This window comes from Balaenoptera acutorostrata, chromosome 6, assembly GCF_949987535.1.
Source record: "Balaenoptera acutorostrata chromosome 6, mBalAcu1.1, whole genome shotgun sequence".
Classification (NCBI taxonomy): Eukaryota; Metazoa; Chordata; class Mammalia; order Artiodactyla; family Balaenopteridae; genus Balaenoptera; species Balaenoptera acutorostrata.
This window is the reverse complement of record NC_080069.1, coordinates 49452693-49474828: the sequence shown is the minus strand read 5'-3', so window position 1 is coordinate 49474828 and position 22136 is coordinate 49452693. Positions and strand designations below refer to the sequence as shown.

The 22136-nt window shown below is 41.0% G+C and overlaps 1 protein-coding gene across 3 annotated transcripts in view; it reads left to right on the top strand.

Annotated features, from left to right (window-relative positions):
- The first annotated feature begins 983 nt into the window (after positions 1-983).
- Positions 984-22136, top strand: part of TEK (TEK receptor tyrosine kinase) — a 103243-nt gene continuing 82090 nt past the window's right edge. For all 3 annotated transcript variants that reach the window (XM_007176838.3, XM_007176837.3, XM_007176836.3), the window contains exon 1: positions 984-1243. In XM_007176838.3, coding sequence (XP_007176900.1) covers positions 1192-1243 — 52 coding nt within the window. In that variant the 5' untranslated portion in view covers positions 984-1191. The remainder of the gene's footprint in view (positions 1244-22136) is intronic.

Below are 22136 nucleotides of genomic sequence, written 5' to 3'. Positions count from 1 at the left end.
AGGATCAGACAACTCTTTCCTCCGGCATGAAGGTGAGGCGATGACTGAGGTATCGGCTTTCTATGTTAAAGTCAGAATTCGTATTTTGGTGAAATTGTCATCTGGATAAATTTAGGGTCTCTGATCTCATTGTAGGCATGGTTACCCCAATGGTTATTTTCCTTTTGGCCTATGTACTCTCTCTGCTCTTAGGAATAATATTTTTATCCCAATCTAATCACTTATAGTATTTGGTTTTTATACAGGTTATTTTTAAAATTTTGGATACAATTTTCTTCTGAAGGTAAGTTGGCCAGTAACCACAAAATTCCTCTTAGTATTACTAAAACCCTTCTCTGCCAATTCTTTAAGAAATTAGATCATCTTCAGATGAATTGTTAATAAAAAATTAACACGATGGCCAGTAGCATGGATATCTTTGGGCTCTTGGCCAAAAGATAAGCCATCTGTGTGTAAGAAAACAGGCTAACAATTTTGGACTCTGGTCTCTGTGGCCACAGTGAGCATTGACCTCACTGTTAATTACCCAAATTAATTGTTTTTAGGGGTTGTGTTCTCTCATCACGAAAACTTCTCTTCCCAATTCAAACCATGTGGGTTAAAACAAGAAAACAAAAGCCAAAACTACTCCCCACACCCAAAAGCCCCTTCTGTCAGGGCTCCCAAGTAGACTCGGGAGAGCTGTTAGAGGGCTGAGAAGGGCCAGTCATCAGCGCATACCATACATAGGTGGAGGGCTTGTTATTCTCAGTTTCCCGCCTAGGAGAGGATACCCCTATTGTTTCTGAAAGTGCTGACCAGGACCCACACTTCCAACTAAAATTCCTCTATCCCTCCAACAGCAGCAAAAGCAGCAGCAGAAGCAACTGCAATAGATAAGTGTTTTGATGAATTGCAAGATGGATAGGGCTTACAGTGCCCCCAGCCTTGCTGATACCAAATGCCTTTAAGATACAGCTTTTCCCATCCTAATCTACAAAGGAAACAGGAAAAAGGAACTTAAAACTCCCTGTGCTCAGACAGAAATGAGACTGTTACAGCCCGCTTCTGTGCTGTTCCTTCTTGCCTCTGAGTTGTAAACAAGACCTAGTAGGACATGCGAATGGAAAGTCACAAACCTCTGAGTGTTTGAAAGGATCCTTGGGACCTCATGCACATCTGTGGAAACTGGATGGAGAGATTTGGGGAAGCATGGATTCTTTAGCCGGCTTAGTTCTCTATGGAGTCAGCTTGCTCCTTTCTGGTAAGGTTTGGCTTTATTATCTTTAAAAAAATATTTTTAACAGAGTTAGTGATTCTGGGCTCTCTCACCAACGCTTAGTGCTGGTTAACAAGGGGCAGCTGTGGCACAGGGACTGTTTCTCCATGAGTCTCCGTTTAATATATGTAAGGATTGACGTGGAAAGTCCTTGTGGCATGAACTGATTTTTCTAGAGTTTCTCTTCTGGATTATTGCCCGCTGTGTTACCACAGACTCTGTGAGGACTGACTAGGTCACTTTATTTGAAGAGACACACTTACCATAGTGCATTATTTTACTGTTCCTCATTCTAGATTGTTTCCTTACTCTGTAGAAAAAGAGACCTGGCTTTACCTGCTTCAAAGAAAATCTTCAGTCATTAAAAAAAAATCAAATTCATGCTGAGAATGATTCGGACCCACATAAGGCATTGTACAGATTGTCATTTTTAAATGAGAACAAAAATACTTTTCTATAAAGATTTCATATTTGTATCCTATTTTAATCAAAGCAGTCAAACGCTAGGCTTTTTGGTTTTTATCTTATAGTTGGGGTCAGGGAGATTAGGGCTATATAATTTTTGTTTTATTTAAAAAATATTTGGCACACAGTAATTTGTAAAGTTTTTATTGGCCCAATGAAATGAAAGTTTAGGCAATTACCCAGATCACTGGGCACAGGAGAGTAACAAAACCTATTGTGGGTTTAAGGAATGGTTGGCTTGAATGTTCTTAGATTTAGGTTGTCTGTTGTTCAGATTCTCTAGATGGCGGCGTGGCTTATAGTTCACTCACCCTATGGGATATCTATGAAAGTGGTATCAAATCACGAAATACAAATAACAACTATAATGGCCATCAATCTCTCCCCTTCAGTTTGAAAGCATTTGAATTATTGTAATGAAAATAGAATTGATATAGGAAATGAATTTGGGAAAATTTACTGAACTTAATGGTGTGGGCTATATTATATTAGTAGAATTTGATCCAAGTATACATAAGTATCTGCTAATTATTTTATATTTTTCATATGTTTGCAATATTATATTATTAAATATTCAAAAAATTAATCCAATAAGATAACAGAATTGCATGTTTGTTTACAGCTCTTCAGTTTGTTTTCAGTGATCAATTATATTGAGGATTTAATAATATTTTAAGACTAAGAATGTGTAAACTGCTGAAAATGAAAGATTATGAGATAGTTTCAGTATTTATGTAGAAATTCTTTATATTCATGTAGAAATAACGTTGATTTCTCCAACAATATGCATCTTTAAGCCAAATAGTTATCATAATTCCATTTTCGGTTTGCTTTTTTTCTGTGTGACATTTATTAGTAACATGAAATCTGGAACTGCTTCTACATCAGGGATTATAGTCATGCAAAGCCCAGGGGTCCACAGCTGCTCTGAGATACTTTTTAGGTTAAATAATATACACACGCATTCTGTTTTAATTCATCTTTTTTCCCCATAGTGACCGTGTTATGGCACTTTGCAATATAGGCTTAGAAAAGATGTCATAAAATCAAACAAAAAAGTTATGTGGCAAAATAGTTACTCTGTGTCTAAACCAAAAGCACAGCACTAACTTAAGCAGGGTGAAGCCCAAAGAGAGGGGTTTCGTGCTCTTGTTGAAAGGAAGGGTAACACCAGCAAGGTTGGTTTCTGGAGTAGGTCTGTTGTGCTAAATCCTAACTTAGATTTTCCATCTAAGCCTCCATGAATATGAAAACTGAAGGCCTGATAATTGCAACAACAAGAATTCAGCATGATTATGTCTACAGGCATAGGATCCCATTCTTCAAACCAAACTCCACTGGTAGACTACAGTAATGGAGCAAGGGGCTCATGACTTATGGATTTCTCTCTCTAGTCTAGTGGGTTGTTCGTCATTCCTTTTTTCTGAACAAATAAAACTGAAAATATATCACATTTGCCTCAATGAAGGTGACTCTGGGTGGTAGATGCTAACCCATAAAAGGGTTGGAGGGGGTATGTAGTTTTTAGAAGGCTTCCCTCAAATCCACCTAGATTCTGGTAGATTCCCCTCCCAATAGCAGATCATGGCCAATACCAGCTTAGAAACAAGTTCTAAGAAACATACTAGATTTTCCCTACTCTCCCATTCTCACCAAACCAGGCTGCTCTCCCAAAGAGAAAAACAAAATAAAACTAATCACTCTTTCTGCTTTATCATAATATGTCCTTTGTGATCAACAATGATCCAATGGGAAGCCTCTAGTAGCATGCCTTCATGCCTCTTTCATGTCTCATTTGACATTTTAAGTAACAACCTGGGTTCAGAGATAGTGAGTATCTTGTCTGGAGTGGTAGAGGAAATTCAGTTATAAGGTCAGGGAAGTGGTCCCAGATGGAACCTCCTGATTAGGGTTGGTCTTAGAAGGCTAGTTATCAAGTCTGAGTAATCAAGGGTGGAGGCGTAGAAGCTGGGAACAGAGACACACCTGGGAATTATTCTCAGAAGGAGGAGTTTTGCTCTCTTCACAGATGCTCCCTCCTAAACATTGTTTTTGTTGGGAGCTCTCAGCATTTCCCTTTCAGCCTTACCCTGGGAGAGCTTCCTTCAAGAGTCTAGTCCTTCTAAGACATCTCTCCAGGAGGGAAGAACTCTTCTAATTTCATCTCAGAAGATTATGCTATATCCTCTGGGGGATTCAGATGGGTGGGATCCAGTTTTTTCTGACATTATCAATTCATCTCCTGGAGCTCTATTCCTAAAAAGATATGTGTGTGATTTTGTCACCAGCTTATTCCCTGTAGATGGCTTATTGGTAAGAGCACAGAATCAGGATTCAAATAGATTTGTCTAGGCTGGAAGGGTGAACCAAACCCAAAAGATAGATAAATGTCAAAAGAGATAAATGTCAAGTTATGCATTTGGATTCAATAAATAGATGACGTATGTTCAATGTGAGAGAGACCTGGTTTGCTGAGAGTTCTAGTGAATGACATCCAAGTTTTGGTGATACACAAAATTTGTTGAATTGCAGGGAGCCAATTTATAGGCGCCAACACATGCTTTACTTGCTAAAAACGTAATACATAAGCTGTAACCGTTTGCACAGTAAAAATATAAGGTCAGAATTAGAGATGGTAATCACTTCAATCTGCTGCTCAAAGCACATCCATTAAACACTGAAGACACTGAACAATTTGACAGCAAACATAGTAGGCAAATGGGAAGGTAAGTGCTTTAGAAACTTTGTCATGTGGGAACATTTAGTCAGGAGAGAAGAGATGAAGGAGCAGCATTTTCATGGGTTTCCACATAGCAGACACCATAGATTGACACTGTATTTTGTCAGGTCTGGGATCCAGGGGTGGAGGGAGTTGCACAAAAGACAGAGTTTGGCTTTGTTGATGGAAACCTTCTAAAAACTGGATCACTATCCCCCTGGGGAGTGAGTTCCCACACTGGAGAGGGTTCAGGCATGGGTTGGGTGATCGATAGTCTTTAGGAATGTGAAAAGAAAATCCTTTTCATTTCACTACCTTTGGCTCCTCACTGACCACTTAGCAGGTAGACAAATGTTCAGAAGAGCCACCAAGATCTTTGCCCACTGAAATCAAACTGAGTTTGTTTTCTGAATGTGGACCCAGATATGGTCACTTTATGCTGAATTGTAACTCAGTTAACATGCCTTAGGAGAAGAAAAACCACATGCACTTGCGCTATTATGACTCACTTTTGAAGACACTGCTCTATGAGGCTGAGGTGGATCTCATCAAGAAGGCAGGAGGAGTTAAGAGCATGGATTGTGAAGTCACACACCTGGGATTAAGCTCAAATTGGATGACCATGGGCCAGTTATTTGATTGTTCTAAAGCACAGTTTTCTCATCTTTTACATTTGAGAATACTTTTTTCCCAGAGTTGTTATAAGCATCAAGTGTGATAATGCATGTAAAGTACTCAGCCAGTAAGAACTCTCTTAGTAAGTGAAGCTAGTGTAATCAAAAGAAAAGTGTTGCTATGAGGACAATTGGGCTCATTCAAGACCAGTCTAATCTTTTCCAGGTGTAGGGAGTCACTTACTACTCAGAGAAGCATTCTCCTAAAAGACTTCAACATAAGCCAGTGTCTCAAATTTTGTGCTGATCTCTCCCCACTTGACAAGCCAGAACACTTGGCCTACTCTCCAGTGCTTTCCCTCACCTATCCCTGCTCATGGCTCTTCTACTTCAACCAGGCCCATCTCCACCATCTATGCATACTTTCCCCTTGGCTCTTGTTCATGCTGTTCTATCCATTTGGAAATGACATCCACCATGTTCACTCTGCAAACAAAATTAAACTCAGTTTGCCTAGGCCAACTTTTCCTCGTGTTCTTCCCCTAATTCTGAGTTCCCTTCCCACACAGGCTGTGCCTTTGGGCTTTAGACACATAGATTTAGCCCAGTTAACCTCTAACATTGTTGACAACAGATATTATTTACTTCTTATTCTCCGTAGTGCATGGAGTTTAATATGCCATAGTAAGAAACTTTTGGTATACCATGGCAGACCTGAAAGAAAGAGGCAAATTGCTTGTTGTTGTACAAAGGGCTTTTAAACATTGAAAGGATAACAATAATAATCAATTTCATATATATTGCAAGTAGTATTCACTCATATCTTAAACGGTTGGCTTATGTTAAATATTTGATGTAAATAAGGTCAAAAGAAAATCCCTTTTTTCCCTTAGGTGTGAAACATAAAAGATATACTCACGAAAGCGGGTTTAACAAGATTTTACATAATATTAGGTATTGTATGATTGTTGAATATTACTTTAAAGATACACATAGTTTTATTCAATAGACATTTATTGAGTTATTGCCCACCTTTCATTCATTCATTCATTCATTCACTTAACTATCATTTCAATCAATGAAGACATACTGAGGACTTACTTTGCACCAAGTACTGTACTGGATACCAGGAATGCAAAAAAGGATGAATTATTTTTTCCCCTTGCTAAACTCACATCTTAGTAGGAAGGATGACTATAGGCATATAAATTGTAAGATGCTATGATAAATAATGTAGTAGGGGTATATCAAAATCTAGCTTTTCAAGAGCTATAAAAATGTTTATTGGCTTCAATAATAAAAACAACTTTAAAATCCAAATTAAACATAAATGGCTAAAAACATAATGTCAACTTCATTAATTGCTAAATTTAGTATGAATAAAATTTAGTATCAAAAATAATCTGTAGGATAGATTTTCCTCACTTTGCAAGAACTCCTAAATAATAATGAATATTGCCAAAAATTATGGCTAGTGTAGTTATGAGTTACTCATAGCCAAATGATTTTAAAACGAAGTAGATAAAAAGGAAAAGAGAAGAAAGAACTTCCCATCAGAGGGAGCAGGTGGTGTGAAATAGCTGGGCAAGCTCAGGGAAGTTAAGTCTGGAATGTAAGGAGGAGGTAGTGAATTGAGGTTGGGTTCAGATCAGGAAGGGCCTCATAGGCCATTTTAAGTCATTTGTACCTCTTTCTGTACACGTGGAAATTTAGTTTGGTGTTTGTTCTATCATGTCTGATTTATGTCTTGGAAAATTCACTCTGATAATAGTGTGAAGCATGTATTGACATGGCAGAGACTTAGACCTGGACCACTTTGGCTTCCCAACACTCCAGGCAGGGAGGCTTAGATGAAGAAGGGGTTTGAAAGTGTTTAGGAATTGAAACTGTAGGGACTGATAATTGGTTATATATTGGAGGTTGTGGGAAGTGGGGTGCATAAGCATTGCTCCCGGCTTCTGGTTTGGGTAATGGTGCTGCCATTCTCTGTGTTGGGAAACATGGCAGGAGGAACTGCTTGGTGACAGGCTGGCATGAAGCAAATAATTATTTTGTACATGTTGATTTTGAATTTCCATGTTAAAGGTGGATATTTAGCAAAATTTGGCTGTCTGGGTCTGAAGCTCAGAAGAAGAGGGTCGGGCAAGGGATTGAAACATAGAAATCTTTGTTTATGGTAAGCAAAGGCATGGGTTGTATACCAAGACTTATGCGAAAGGAAGAGAAAGAGCAGATGGCCAAGGGTTCTATGAAGAAGCAGTCAGGGAGTTGCCAGGAGAGGCAAACCCAATCAGATTCCTTCCCTGGGATTTCAGAGAATTGGTGTTGTGGTAGCTAAGGAAGGAGAAAGTTTAAAGATGGGGATAGCAGAGTGACAGCCTCTGGGCTTGGCATGGGGGCGCCAGACTGCAGGTGTGTTATTTTACAGAGAGCCAGCTGCACTGACAGCATTACCGTGCCAGAGCTGGAAGGATGTCAGAAGATCAGCTAGCATCACTCCCAGCCTTCAAGAAAGGGAATGTCTAAAGTTGCCTCCCTTATTTCTGGAATTTTAAACTGATAACCCAATTCCCACCGGTCTAGCCAGACTATTCCTCAACTCGCATCACACGTGCAGAATGTTTTTTAGATTGAGCCTTGTCTGCTTTCCTCTACATCCTTCCCCCTTTTGTCCCTTCAGGACCATCCTTCTCCCTTTTGTCCTCCTTTTGTCCCTTCAGGACCATCCTTCTCCCTTTTGTCCTCCTTTTGTCCCTTCAGGACCGTCCTTCTCCCTGTGTTTCTTCCCGAAGGCTGCAGGGGCCGGTGTGGAGACATGGATCTGCCGGATGGGCAGAGTCCTGACTCTTTTCAACACATCTGTTGATTAGAGGGGGTGCGTTCCACTGCCTAGTGGTGCCATGTCTAACATGCTGCGCACGCACGCACGGAACAAAGAGAGGGAGAAAACCTAAAGATGAGCAAAAGGAGCCCATGAGGCAGCCAGCTGAGGGGCATGTGGGCGGCTGCTGTTTGCTCTGCCTGCCCAGGGCTTGACCAGTGAGGTGTGTGTGGTGGTCACACCCATCTCAGCAGATCTGTCAGCTTTCCCGCTTTTGTTAGAGGGTGATATCATGCTTCCTGGGGGGAGCGCTGGAAGACAATGCTCGGCCACTTTCCTCCAGATACAATAGGCGGAGTCAGGAAGGCAGTATTGACATTGCTGGGGCTGGGAAGGCACTCGCTGCTCCGCGGCCGTCAGATGGTGAACCAACTTAACCTTGGCACACAGGGCCTGGGTTTTGCAAGGCGTCTGGCTCCAGAGCCAAAGGGGACTCCACCCTGGGGACAGGAGTGCTTTAGACATCTGGGAATCTGGGATGGGCTTCGAATTCTGATCCCTGTGTCAAAAACAACTGCAAAACAATAATAGTACCAGGAATAGCAAAAATGGCTACCATCGGCCGAATGTCGCTATGTGCCAAGTGTTTAATATGATTTTTCAAAATTCTTCTTTTTTATTTTATTTTAATTTTTGTTATTATTATTTTTGGCCGCACCGCACAGCGTTCAGGATCTCAGTTCCCCAACCAGGGATTGAACCTGTGCCCCCTGCAGTGAAAGCATGGGGCCTTGACCACTGGACTGCCAGGGAAGTCCTAATATGATTTTTAATATCTCACAACAATCTCACACAATAGGTATTATTATTTGTTTTGTTTTAAAAATAGATGGTGAAACTGAGGCTCACAAAGGTTGTGACTTGACCAAGGTTAAAATGTTGTGGACGTTCATTATTTGGGACTGCCTAACATTCCTATTTTTCAAAAGCCACCATGCTTTCCCTCCATTGATGGGACTGCCAATCACTGCTCAGAGTGTACTGTCCATCTGAAGACAGTGGTTGGTTCAGATGGAGGGTGCATGACCCAGTAGGGCCAGATAGACTCTTCTCTGGGAATTTATGAGCAAGGTGTTCTCTTTCTTCAGTGAGGACACTGTTTACCTGGAGCCGCCAGCTTCCCTTGGCCCTTGAAGCTAGTCTTTGATAGGAGAGAATGATGACAGAGACAGAGAGAACAGAACCCAGACAGGCACTCTGAAGTTATCTGAGCCCTGGATCCAATGTTTTTAGATCGGAGACCCATCCCTGCCCCTTCGAGTTATGGGAGCCAGTTGCCTTTATTTGCTTGTGCTATTTTGAGTTGTTTTCTGTCTCTTGAAAATGAATAGTCCTGAGTGACCACATGATCTCAGTAGGAATGACGGTGGCAAGAATTAAACTGAGGGCTTCCCTGGTGGCACAGCGATTAAGAATCCACCTGCCAGTGCAGGAGACACGGGTTTGAGCCCTGGTCTGGGAAGATCCCACATGCCGCGGAGCAACTAAGCCTGTGTGACACAACTACTGAGCCTGCTCTCTAGAGCCTGCAAGCCATAACTACTGAAGCCTGTGTGCCTAGAGCCCAAGCTCCGCAACAAGAGAAGCCACCACAGTGAGAAGGCTGTGCACCACAACGAAGAGTAGCCCCTGCTCGCCGCAACTAGAGAAAGCCCATGCACAGCAACAAAGACCAAATGCAGCCAAAAATAAGTTAATTAATTTATTAATTAAAAAAAAAAAGAGTTAAACTGAGAATGACCTGAACCCAAATCCTGGGCTCTTTCAAACACTTCACTGTGTTCCAACTAGTGTTTCATGGTCATCTCAGGCTGGTTTCCAGAAAATGAGACTGCTAACAGTACTTATTTGTGTAGTTTTAGGGGAAGATTTTAAAAGATACTACTTAAAATTATTTAGTAGGGTGTGGGTACATGATGAGCACTCAATAAAAATCAGATGTTCTTAAATTGTTTACTTCTAAACAAAGCTGGAGGATCTTATGTCACTTTATGCCAGTCTTTTCAAAACACGTCTCCATCCATGAGGGCAGGTAACTCGTATTCTATGCCAGATGGAGCTCCCTGGCTTCCCTTGGGATAACTCAGCATTGGTACCCTAAGCCTGGCCTTGTCTCAGGAACAAAGAGAGAAAAACTTAGAGCTGTGCATTCTTGGGTTTTTGCTAAAAATCTGGAGTGCAGGTGAGGGAATTCCTTCCCATGGCCCTACCAGCTGGCAGGATGGTGCTCCCGACTTTTCTCCTGCCAGCCCCCAATTTCCTGTTTTCTCAGGTCTTGACTAAACAGAGGCTCTAGGATACTTTGCCCTAGATTGTTCCCACCTCATTTATTCCAAACCTATTAATTCCTAGTTCTTGAAAATTTTCTGTGGCATTGTCAATTCCCAGTGCAGTATGGTTCACTTCAGACCAAGCCCATTATTGAATTTTTGGACCCATCCTGGAGTGCATGTGTGTATGTGCATGTGTGTGTGATCATAGCTCTGCCTGTATTTCACCACCATCTTGCCTTTAATTCCTCCTCCTCTTAGTCTCAATTTCTCTTTGTGTCCAGCACCTCTTGAATCTGGAAAGTACTTTCTAATCTTCCAGAGTTGATTTAAACACCCACCTATTTTGCTATTCATTGCTACCACTCCAGAATCAAAGAGCAGGGTGGCGGTGGTAGTTGGTTGTGGTCAGCAACTTTTCAGGAGCCAGTCTTGCCTACCTCACCAGGCTCTTGTGATTCTTAACCCCTCAGGCTACACTGGGGGTATATTCCAGTCATTCCAGGATCTTTGCAGTTTCTAAAACTACACCTTCATGCATCCAGGCCTTTGTGTACACTGTCCCTTCTGCCCAGAATATCCTCTTCACTTTCTTTTCTTCACCTGACTTATTCATGCTTTGAGATTTATAACAAGTGTCATTTCTTCTAAGAAGTCTTCCCTAACCTTCTTGCATGGATTAGGTCCCTGCCTTAGCCTGAATTCCACCAAAAACAAACAAAAAAACCCCGTGGACTGAGGCAAAGGCATATGTGCAGGTAGATTATTGGGAAGTGATCCCAGGGAGCAAGAGTGAGGGACTAGGGGAATGGAAGTGTACAAGCATGTGTTATCACGTTGGCCACTGCCTCAAATGCCTGGTGCTCCAGACCTTTTGAGGAGCCTTATGAAATGAGACTGAAGGGCATTCATACATTGCTCTCCTCCCCTTTATTCAAGGGTCATATAGATGCAAGAAGCTGATAAGCTACTGCTGGGGTCCTATGCTGTTGTGCCAGAGAAAGTCCCAAGGGAGGAAGTGAGATATCCTCCCATGGGCTCAGTGTGAGCTACTTTGATATTACACCTGCTCAAAGCTTGTGGAGGCCTGCTCAGCTGAGGCTGCAGAAGCAGCTGAAGCAAGACCTGGAATGGGGAAGATTTGCATCGGTGCCCAAGAGGTGTTGGATACATGTACCCTTGTGCTTGTCTCTGCCATAGTACTTAGAATATTAAATTACAATTTACAGTTTACTTGATGGTTTGCCCACTAAGCTATGGTCTGTGTTTGACATATCAGTAAGAGAAATGCTTTAATAAATAGTTTTGCATTGGATTAAATGTTCTGACCTAGTGCTTTCCTAAGTGTGCTACATATACTACTGCTGGCCTGAAAGATGATTTAATATGGTGCTTGGAAGAACATTTTTAATTATAAAACTTATTTGTATATATAGATGTATGTGTGTATGTATCATATCAATCATGTAATTTAATGAGTATTTTGGCATTATTTGAGGCTAAGGAAAAAAAAGATGAGTTAATTTAAAGAGAATGGTTAATAGAATAATTGTACAAGTCTCCTGTAGACTCAGCAAGAATCATGAAAATGATGTATTCATCAGTGCAGTTTAAGAGACACCGCTCTAACTGAATGAGAGAGCCAATCCTTTTTAGAACTCTGTTTTGTGTGTGTGTGTGTTCAAATAAAAAATAGAAAAGTAATTTGGGCACATAATTAATATGATCCTAGTGACATGGACTAAGTGGAAGAGAGTCTCTTGATGCTCAACCTGTCTCAAAAGACTGTCTTGGACTCTAATATTGCTCTTCTCAGGAAACCTGGAAAGTGGACATTTATTAATAAATTACAGACAAGACCTAGTTTACACGTTGGGCATACTGAGTGTTCCTCAAAAAAGGCCCAGTAGTCAGCCTGCAAAATAGTAGGTCATGCCCAAAGTAGAGGAATGGATAGGTCAGTTATATGCATTCATTCAAGTTAACATTTACTGAGCTCTTTCCATATTCTGGGAATCTGCTGGGCATTAGAGTTACAAGCATGGTTAAGAGAGGGCTCTGACTTCAGGTGGCTTTTAGTCTGGTGGGTAAGAAGCTCTGCTCTGTTAGAGGCAGACAGTGCATGTTGGAAGCATCGAGGCTGGAGGGAGTCATTCTGGAAGAGAACAGGGGTCTCACTAAGAGGGTGACATTTGAGAAGGATGAGCAGAATTACGCTTTGTGGAAAAGCAGGAGCAGAAGTGAGGAGGAAAGGTATTCTGGGCAGAGGAAAAAGCATGAAAAATGAGGAATAAAAAGTTTAAGAAATGTTTGTGCAGTGGTTCTATGTGGCTACCCTCTAGGGTACAAGGAATAAAGCTAGGGAGGTGGGCTGGGAAGAAGGTAACTTGGTTTGAGGTTGGCTGAGTGGGCAGGGCCAGAGTCAGTTATGAGAGTTGTCAGGATATAGGATGAAGCTGTGTGAGGGAATGACATTGCCCAAGAGGAGAGAGGGTGGTTCTGGGAACACCTCTGTCAAGGGGTGATGTGGGTGGAGGAAGAGGAAACTGAAGGCGTTCTAAGAGATAAACCAAAGGACGAGGGAGTTTCAACTACGTAAAAATTTACAGAGGCAGGAGCCAGGGTAAGGAGAGAGACTAGAGAATTTGGCAATTAGGTATTGTTGCAAGGCATTTTCAGTGGATGGGCAGGGCTTGGGTTGAAGAGTAAGGGCGAGGTGAGGAAGTGGAGTAAATAAGCATAGATTCCTTTCTGAGAGATGTCCCATGTCACGGCAGCTTCCTGTTTCCATGTGCTTTTCTGTAAGCCTGATTCTAGGGTGATTTGGTAGGAGAAGGGGTGAGGTCTTCTCTGCCATTGTTGGTTCAGGGTGCTGGGAAAATATGCCGAGGTTTGAAGGAAGTAGAGAAAAACCTCTTCCATCACAGACATTCTCTCCTTCCCATGGATGCTGTCCCCAAGTTGCCTGAATTAGATAATTATTTTAATTTCACAAATACATGGTAATGGAGGTACATGGAGGTGCCACACACTGTTACCTGGAATGAGGAATATAAGAATGGTCAAAGACTCAAAAGATGATCTAGTTCAGTGTTATTGAGTTGTCTTCGCATAATACTAATTCCAGGAGAATCGCTGAATTCCCCCCCCCCCCCTTTTTTTGAGTATCACATGGAGCTAATGTTTGATACCTTAAGAAATGCTGGTTTGATTCAACCTGCTCATTTTATAGATGCCAACACTGAGGCCCAGGGAGTTCAGCGCTTTGCGCAAGCTCACTCAGCTCATTAGAGGCTGTCTCTTCACTTTAACAGAGCGTGTGGAAGGCAATATAAATTAGAGCTTAATGCATGTACTGTTTGGTCAGACTGCCTGGGCTTGCATTCCAGTTTTATCATTGAATTGGTTAGCTATTGCTGTGTAACAAACTACTCCCAAAACCTAGTGGCTCAACCAACATTTATTATCCCTCAGAAGTCGTTGTGTGATTCGCGGCTCGCCTCATCTGTGCTGAGCACAGCTCTGAGGTTCTGCTTCAGATTGCAACAGCTGGTGCAGCTCTGCTTCTTGCTGTAGGTATGTGGGTTGTCTGGGTGACTCTGCTCACATGTATCTCAGCCTTCTTGGATCAGCCCAGGGGATGTTGTTCTAATGGTGATGTTAGAAACACATCACCATTAGAAACAAAACAGCAAGTGTCTTCTTAAGGTCTAGGCTGTGAACCAACACACTGTCATACCCAAAGTCGAGGTCCGGGAATTACACTCTGCCCATGATGAGGCCAAAGCAAGGGTTCGATACAAAGAGGGCTGAAGAGTTGGGGCCAACAATTCGATCTACTACAGCCGCTACTAGCTTTGTGCTGTGGTGCAAGTTACTTGACTTCACCTGTAAAATCAGCATCATAATAGCACTTACCTCTTGGGATTTTTTCGGGAGGGGGTGGGGATTAAATGAATTAGTTCATGTAAACCATTTAGAACAATACTTAAACACTAGGTAAATATTAAGATTGTTACTAATTTTATCCATCCACCCATCACCATCCATGGGTGATGGAGGATATTTGGGGTGTTTGCCACCGGAGCAGCTATGGAAGGGTTAGGGTTGACTTGATAAACTGGCTCAGCATCAGCCATTCTCCACTAGCAGAAGGGCTCAAAGGAGTGACTTTCTGAAGATCCTCCAAATCACTCATCTATAAATTCCTTTCTTTTGCTTATAAGTGCTTAAAAGGCAGCGTGGGCTGGTTTTGTGCTGCTTGGTTCTCCCAGCCCCCTTCACCCTGTGTATCTCACACCCAGAGTCAGCAGACCTTTTCACACAAACCATCTGCCAAGAGGTGTGGAACTGGAGCCAGAAACACACAACAGCTGCAGAAGCTCAGCCATATTCAGAGGCCTGTACTAATCTCACAACAGTCCTAGACACAGCCCTGACCACTGCCTGACTCTAGAGTACATAAACCATCAGCAGAGTGTAATTCCATCGTGAGTAATACATGAATTCTGCCAGCTGCTTCTGGAATCAAGCAAAAAACAGTGTTTTTGCCAGCTGGAGGAAAAAAAAATCACCATTAATTGCATCACTGTCTTCCCAGGAAGGCTGGGAGAGCCAGTGACTCAGGCTAACTTCTGCTAGAGGCCCTCTTCCTCTCCTAGAGGTCACTATCTGATGGAACTCATGGTTTAGAACTCTCACCAAGCCCATCTTTCATCTTGACTGGGTGGTGTTATGAGCACCGACTCTGGGGGCAGGTGAATCTGGGCTGGAGCCCCATTCAGCAATGTGATAGCTATGTGACCTCAGGCAAGTCATTTTCACCTTCCTGTGGAAGGGGGATAATAATGCTACCGCACTAAAAAGTTGTGAGGATTACATGATACAAGTAGGTCAAATGCTTAGCCAAGTGCAGGTTCATAAAAAACGCTCAATGAATATTAGCTACCGTTATTTCTTCTGTATCCCTATGCCACTAACTATTGCTCCTAGGCGCATCCTGTCTCCAAGATGCTGTATAAACATTGCTATGTTCCATTCCATCCCATTTCAACCTATCTCATTTCTTCCTAACCCATTCTAGTCTTTAATATTTTTTGAGCTCCTACTCTTTGCCCAACCCTAGGTCAGCAAATATAAAGTCCGTGCTGCTATGGAGGTTCCTGTTGGGATGTGGGCTGCAGATAGACATATAGTAGATTCTCGTTATTCGTAGTAGTTGTATTCTGTAAACCAGCAAAACTGGGTTAGATTTCTACTAGTTACAACATTTTTGTCACCTGATCAATACATAACCCAGTTTTGCGTTTGTTTCTTTTGCCAAAAAAAGCACAAAAATGTGAAAAAGTGGCACCAAATATACCATCCAAAGGACACTGGTTTACAGTATGAGAGCCCAGGAGAGTGATGCGTGGTTTCACCTCAGTCTGGAACAGATGTATCTGAGGACTCAGGGTTTTCCCTGCTCTGCACATGTGTTCAAGTGACTGGGAGGGCACCGAGAGTATTGATTTCGAGGTTGTAAATAAATTATAGGCAAATTCACAGATGTGGAATCAACAAATGATGAGGATCCACGGTTGATACAAATGCCTAAACGGCTCAAACTGCAATAACATTTCCGTGGAAGTACAGGGGAAGCACAGGAGAGAAAGCAAGCACAGATTCAGTCTGGGGCAATCAGGGTCCTCTGACTGGAATCAGACTTTCAAACGCAGAAGGGCGTTTCTGACAGCAGGCAGTAGAGGCGGAGGCGTGACGGGATGGAACCGTGCGGCTGGGTGCAGCCAGCTCAGCCAGACCAGCTCGTGGGTGGCAGGATTTCTGCCCCTCCAGCACTGTACCATGTAGCCCAGATTTGACTGGATGGCCTCAAGCCTTCTCTCACCTGCATCCGTTTAGAAGCAAGACTCAGCACTCTGAGACGCCAAACAAAGTCCTGAAACGATCCAACTTTGTCGATCAGCAAGTAACAAAGAGCTTTTGGTGGGTCAAAGGAGAAGATGATTTGTGTTGTCTAGTGTGCGGAATAGTAAATTCATGAGCAGATGACTCTCTGGTCCTCCGTCTAAATTCCTCTCCAGCTCCCAGCCTCCTCGTTTCTCCTCCCTGCCTCCCTCTGCCTCTATTCTTCCAGGCAATTCCACTTTCACTGCCGGTTGCATACACCACTGCAAAACCACAGCCAGCTAGCCGTCTGGCCCCTTCTCTTCTGGAATCTTAGCAGAGGCCCTGTATTGTTACTCAAGCCTGGCTTTCGGGAGTTTTTACTACCCTCCATTCCCTACTCCAAGGGGATTATCCAAGTGTTCATCCAGTAAAATATTTCCTCCATATTTTGGCACAAGCAATAAAGAAGTACAAGGTCCCAGATGAGTTACCACTCCCTAACACTGCCCCTGCCGGTCATTCCTGACAGAATACGGATTTTCTCGTTGTGGACGTATGATTCATGGTTTCTGCAGTTTTTAAAGAGCCTACTCCAGGTTGTAGCCACAGTGGGTATTCAATAAATGAATAGATTTCTGCTAATCTGATGATTTGGGGAAAAGATACATTTTTGTCATGTTTTCTTCCACAAAATTGATATGTAATGTTAATTACTATAGTTTTCTTATATATTTCACAGCAAGGTTTTGCAATGTTCATCACATTAAGTTCTAAACATTTCTTCCTAATAATTCTCATCAAAAGATACTGTTTTCTAGAACCTACAAAAGAGTGGATATATGTATATGTATAACTGATTCACTTTGCTGTACAGCAGAAACTAACACAACATTTTAAATCAACTATACTCCAATAAAAATTTTTTTTAAAAAATGGGGTTACCGTATACTGGTCTACCCTGAGTTTGAGGGCCAAATGGAACTATTTGTGAAGATGCCTGTAAATGATACATACAATAAATATAAGGTAGCATTTAAAAAAAAAAGATTGTTTTCAAAACTTAACAAAATAATTATGAATTTTATCATGAAGAATGAACAGGAGGAATAGTTGAGAAAGTTCTGGGGAAAAAAAGAGAATAATGTCTTGGGAATAGCTCTACTAGATCTTAAGGCAGAGTATAATAGTGTAATAACAGTGGGGTACAGTCCAAGGGTATAAGCACACAAATCAACAGTCTGGATAGGCCAGAACCAAATCTGAGTTTATATAAATTTTTTTTTAATAAATTTATTTATTTTTATTTATTTATGTTTGGCTGCGTTGGATCTTCGTTGCTGCACGCAGGCTTTCTCTAGTTGCGGCGAGCAGGGGCTACTCTTGGTTGTGGTGCGCAGGCTTCTCACTGTGGTGACTTCTCTTGTTGCGGAGCACGGGCTCTAGACACGCGGGCTTCAGTAGTTGTGGCTCGCAGGCGCTAGAGCGCAGGCTCAGTAGTTGTGGCTCGCGGGCTTAGTTGCTCCGCGGCATGTGGGATCTTCCTGGACCAGGGCTCGAACCCGTATCCCCTGCATTGGCAGGTGGATTCTTAACCACTGAGCCACCAGGGAAGCCCTATATAAAATTTTAATATCCTATAAAGGACACAAATCAGTGGGGAAAGGAATAATAGCTCTGGGAAAATTAGTTTTCTGTTTGGAAAAAAAGAATTGTTTAAAAAACCCATCTGTTACCGTATACCAAATTCCAAATGGATTAAAGAGTAAATGTAAAAAAAATCAAGCCATCAAAAGAAGAAGATGGAAGTGAATATTTATTGACTTTTCATATGGGAAAGGCTTTTTTAAGTTTAAAAACAATGGAAGAAACCACAAAAATAGAAATCAATACATATAGCTTCATAAATATGTAAACTGTTAATCCAACAATAAGCAAAATTAAAAGGCAAAGAACAAAAGAAAAATACTTGCAACAAATATGGTGTATAAGAGATGAAAATATTTCCATAAAAGAAGCTTATTGGAATTGATAGAAAAATATCAAAACATCAATAGAAAAAAGAGAGGAGCAAATAATTCGCAAAAGGAGGAAATACAAATGGCTAATAAGCATGTGAAAAAGTTCACCCTCTAAATTAAAATAAAATCAAAGTAAGATGCTATTTTTGTATATCAACTTAGCAAAGTTTAAAAAATAAAAGAGAATACTTAATAATACATGGCTGGGGTTGGTTAAATGTTCACTCTCATACACTGTAGCTTTTTAGATAGAAATGTGGCACTGTAAAGCAAAATGTTGTAATAAGATCTAAAATATTATCATCGGATTAAGTAAAAATTCAAGGTAAGAAATTGTATTTGGTTTTTACCATACAAAAAAATTATATATGTTGCTTTCTGCAATTTCTCTTTATATATGTTCTGGGGAAAAAAGAAAGGATATATATCAAAATGTTAACAAGAGTAACAATGTTCCTTTCTAACCATTTCTCCTTTCTCACTATGTTTGGATAGCCCTGATCTGGTATTTTTAGAAGGATTTCATAATAAGGAGATATATTTTAAAGTAATTTATATTCTGAATGGTCTAAAGGACCATTAAATATATTATTTTTGTGGTTTTAGAGATACTCTGTTGATTTTTATTATTAAATTGTTATCACCTAACAGGGTAAAAATAAATATAAAAGGACCCATATTTATCAGGACTGAAATCTATTTTGAGTCATAAAATGTTTATGACTGTAAAGATGTTAATTAATGCCGAGTTATTACAGAAAAGGGATTCCAGAAAAAAATCTCTTCCTTGGACATTTTTATTGGGACATGCAGATGGCTTATTGAAATAAGGCCAGGAAAGACGATGAGAAATGTTTCTTTCACAGTATTCAGTTGATTTTTAAAGTTTGTGAATAAAAACTACTATACAGATTAAAACTCTGGGTAGTTATTCCAAATTATGGCATTTGCTTTAGCTTCCTTAAAGATGAATATTTTTCTGATCACAAAAATAATTCATGTTCATGTAGAAAAATTTGGGTACACAGAAAAACATTTAAAAAATCCATCCACTATAGTTAACTCAACACACTTCTTAATGATATAAGATACATATCATCTCTCTCTCTCTCTGTGTATATATATATATATATATATATATATATATGTATGTATATATGTGTGTTTGTATATATACACAGAGACAGAGAGACAGATTTGATTGTTTGGTTTTAACATCTGTTAATTATCGTCTTTAAACATAAACCCAGTTGTGCAAGTTCCCTTTTGTCATGGGAACTGAAAGAGAAAAATAAAGGTCTCAACCATGGGATCATTGACTATAAGCCAGAAGAGACCCCATGGAAAGTGAAGTCACAGAGCTAATCCAAGTCTTCTGATGCTGCCACATTACAATCAAGTAATGTCTGAAACAAATACTTTCCTCTTATCCCTGGACCTCTTCTCATTTCTTGACTTAACCCTGAGAGATGGAGTGAGGATTCAGGGAAGTGTGAGGGATGAGGGTTTAAGTACCAGAAGTGGGATTTGAGTGTCATACACACACTCTTTGTTAGTAAAGAAAAGCTATTATTTGTTAATAGAGAAAAGAGTCATGGCTTGTTTTTAGGGTCATGAAACAGTTGGGAATGTCCAAGAATGCCTGGTGTCAAAGGGCATCTTTCAACGTGGTGTGACTTCTGGCTCTGTCTTTAGCTCTCCCGTCACTATCTTCCTTATCAACCTTGGGAGCCACAGTCAAATGAGATTGAGTAAGCTGAGGGATGCAGCCCTTCACTGCTCTCCACAATCTTCCACCATGGCTTCCTTTGTAATTTTAGTGGCCATGTGACATGTCCAAAGCCGAGAGCCAGTGTTCTCAGCTTATTGCTGCTCTTTGGTATTTATATCAAAACTAATTACCTGAGTATGTCTGATTTTCTACAAATCTCCCGCTAGACTGTAGGCCAGTGGCTTCCACACTTGTGTAATAGAGCTCTGGGTGTTCCAAGGAGGTGCCACGCGGCTGCCGTAGCTGGTGAGGGTGCGGACTTTGCCTGTCCGTCTCCGGGCCCCACGCCTCTACTTTGCCCCAACTTCACCCAGAGTAACTCTACTCTATTTGGTTCACATATTATCTTCTCTATGATATGACATTCGTTAAAAGTATGTCTTTGCTTAAACAAAAGCACTTCAGGGAACCGCTGGCATAAGTTGTAGGATTTGCTCTGGCAAAACAGCCCAGAGCTGGGAGTGATAGACGGGTATCCTGTATGAGGAATTATTGGCTAAATCAGTAGTGGCTCAAAGTACAGTTTTTGAAACTGAAGTATGAGCCGTGGCAAGCTAGTTTGTTTCTTCTATTTGCTGTAGACTGGAAACAGGATAATCATGCCTATGTAAAGGCTGGTAAGGTGTTGAATGGAGGTTTGAGACTCTTCTAGGAGTAAAAGCGATGCATCTTAAGTCATGAACTTTATAACATTGATTTTTGTCAGTGTTACGTTGAAGTTTGTTTGCTAGAGGGCAGAGTTTTGGGTGGATGAACTGTTATTGCATGGATATTAATATTATGTGTACTTGAATTAGAGAGTTAACATCGTCTCATTTACTCTGTGAGATTTACTGCCTATAAACCTGAAGTTTGGGAATTCCCTTGGAGGTCCAGTGGTTAGGGCGCTTCCACTGCAGGGGGTCCGGGTTCGATCTCTGGTCAGAGTACTAAGATCCCGCAAGCCTTGTGGCAGGACCAAGAAAAAAAAGAAAAGAAAAACCTGAAGACGCCTGGGGGAGACTATTGAATGTGTGGTTATTTCTTTTTAAGTTGACCATTGGAGTGTTCCTCCCTTTCAAATGTTAAAATTTTGAATGAAATTAGCCACACTAGCCTCAGCAATCAAGTTTTAATTTCAACTACACACAATAGAGCAAACATTCTGGCTTCCTTTGACTACATTGTACATTCTACAGTCTAAGAACTAAAGTCAGTTTAATCCAATTTTTGACTCCTCTAGGAGCCAAAATTAGGAGAATCAAGAATTCTATTTGAAACCTAGGACTTTAGCAGATTAGTCACATTTTAAAATTCTGAATCCAGGGATTTTGGACTTCAGTTTGTAGAACACGTGGTAAATCTTGTTTCCCACTGATGACTTTAGACTATAAATGTGTGTCATTTTTAGATGGAGTCAGATTTCATCATTAAAGAAACCACAGATTAAAATTTTATGGCCTCTACTAGAAGTCAAGTCCATTTGAAGAGCTAACAAATTAAGAGGATGGAAGCTTTAGCAGTGCAGCCCAGAATGCCAGGACTTAGATGGAATGTAGTTCCCAGCGTCCAGAGACCAATCAGGCTAACTGAGCTCATTTCTTGCCCATGTTTGTGTTGCTTCTCTGGTGTGTTACTACATGGAAAAAAGGATGGGAAATAAATTTTAAAAAGGATACTTGTCCTACTCCACCATTATTGTGCTGGGTAGTATTCATTAGCTCACTCTCGGGACCATGTTTTCTTTGGATATAAGATGAAAATAATACTAAAAATGTTAGCTTTTCCCGGTGATTAGCTCTGCAGGCAGGGTCACACCTCAGGAGGATACAGTTGTGACTGCTTTGCAGAGGAGCAAACCCCATTTCTCTTCATTAGTCCCACAACTTTAGAGAATCATAAATCATCATCATTATCATCACTGTTTATTGACTGTTCCACTATTTGCCACACACATCATTCATAAAATTTACAAAAGATTTTTTCATAGTGTGTAGAGCTCTACATTTATTCATCCTCAGTGAAGTGCTTAGAGGTAAGTATTATCACCTCCATTTTACAGATGACCAACCTGAGGCACAGAAGGCTACGTAGTTTGTATATGGTCCTGTATTATACAAGTAATACGTGGCAGATCTGGGGTTCACACCCAAGGTGATTGATTCCCTAGCCTCTGACCACACACTGCATCTCTCTGCTGCTCAGCCATGCTAAGCTTCCCGGCGCTCCACTGCAATGTGATCTGTTCTGAGATAAATATAACCCTGTGCAG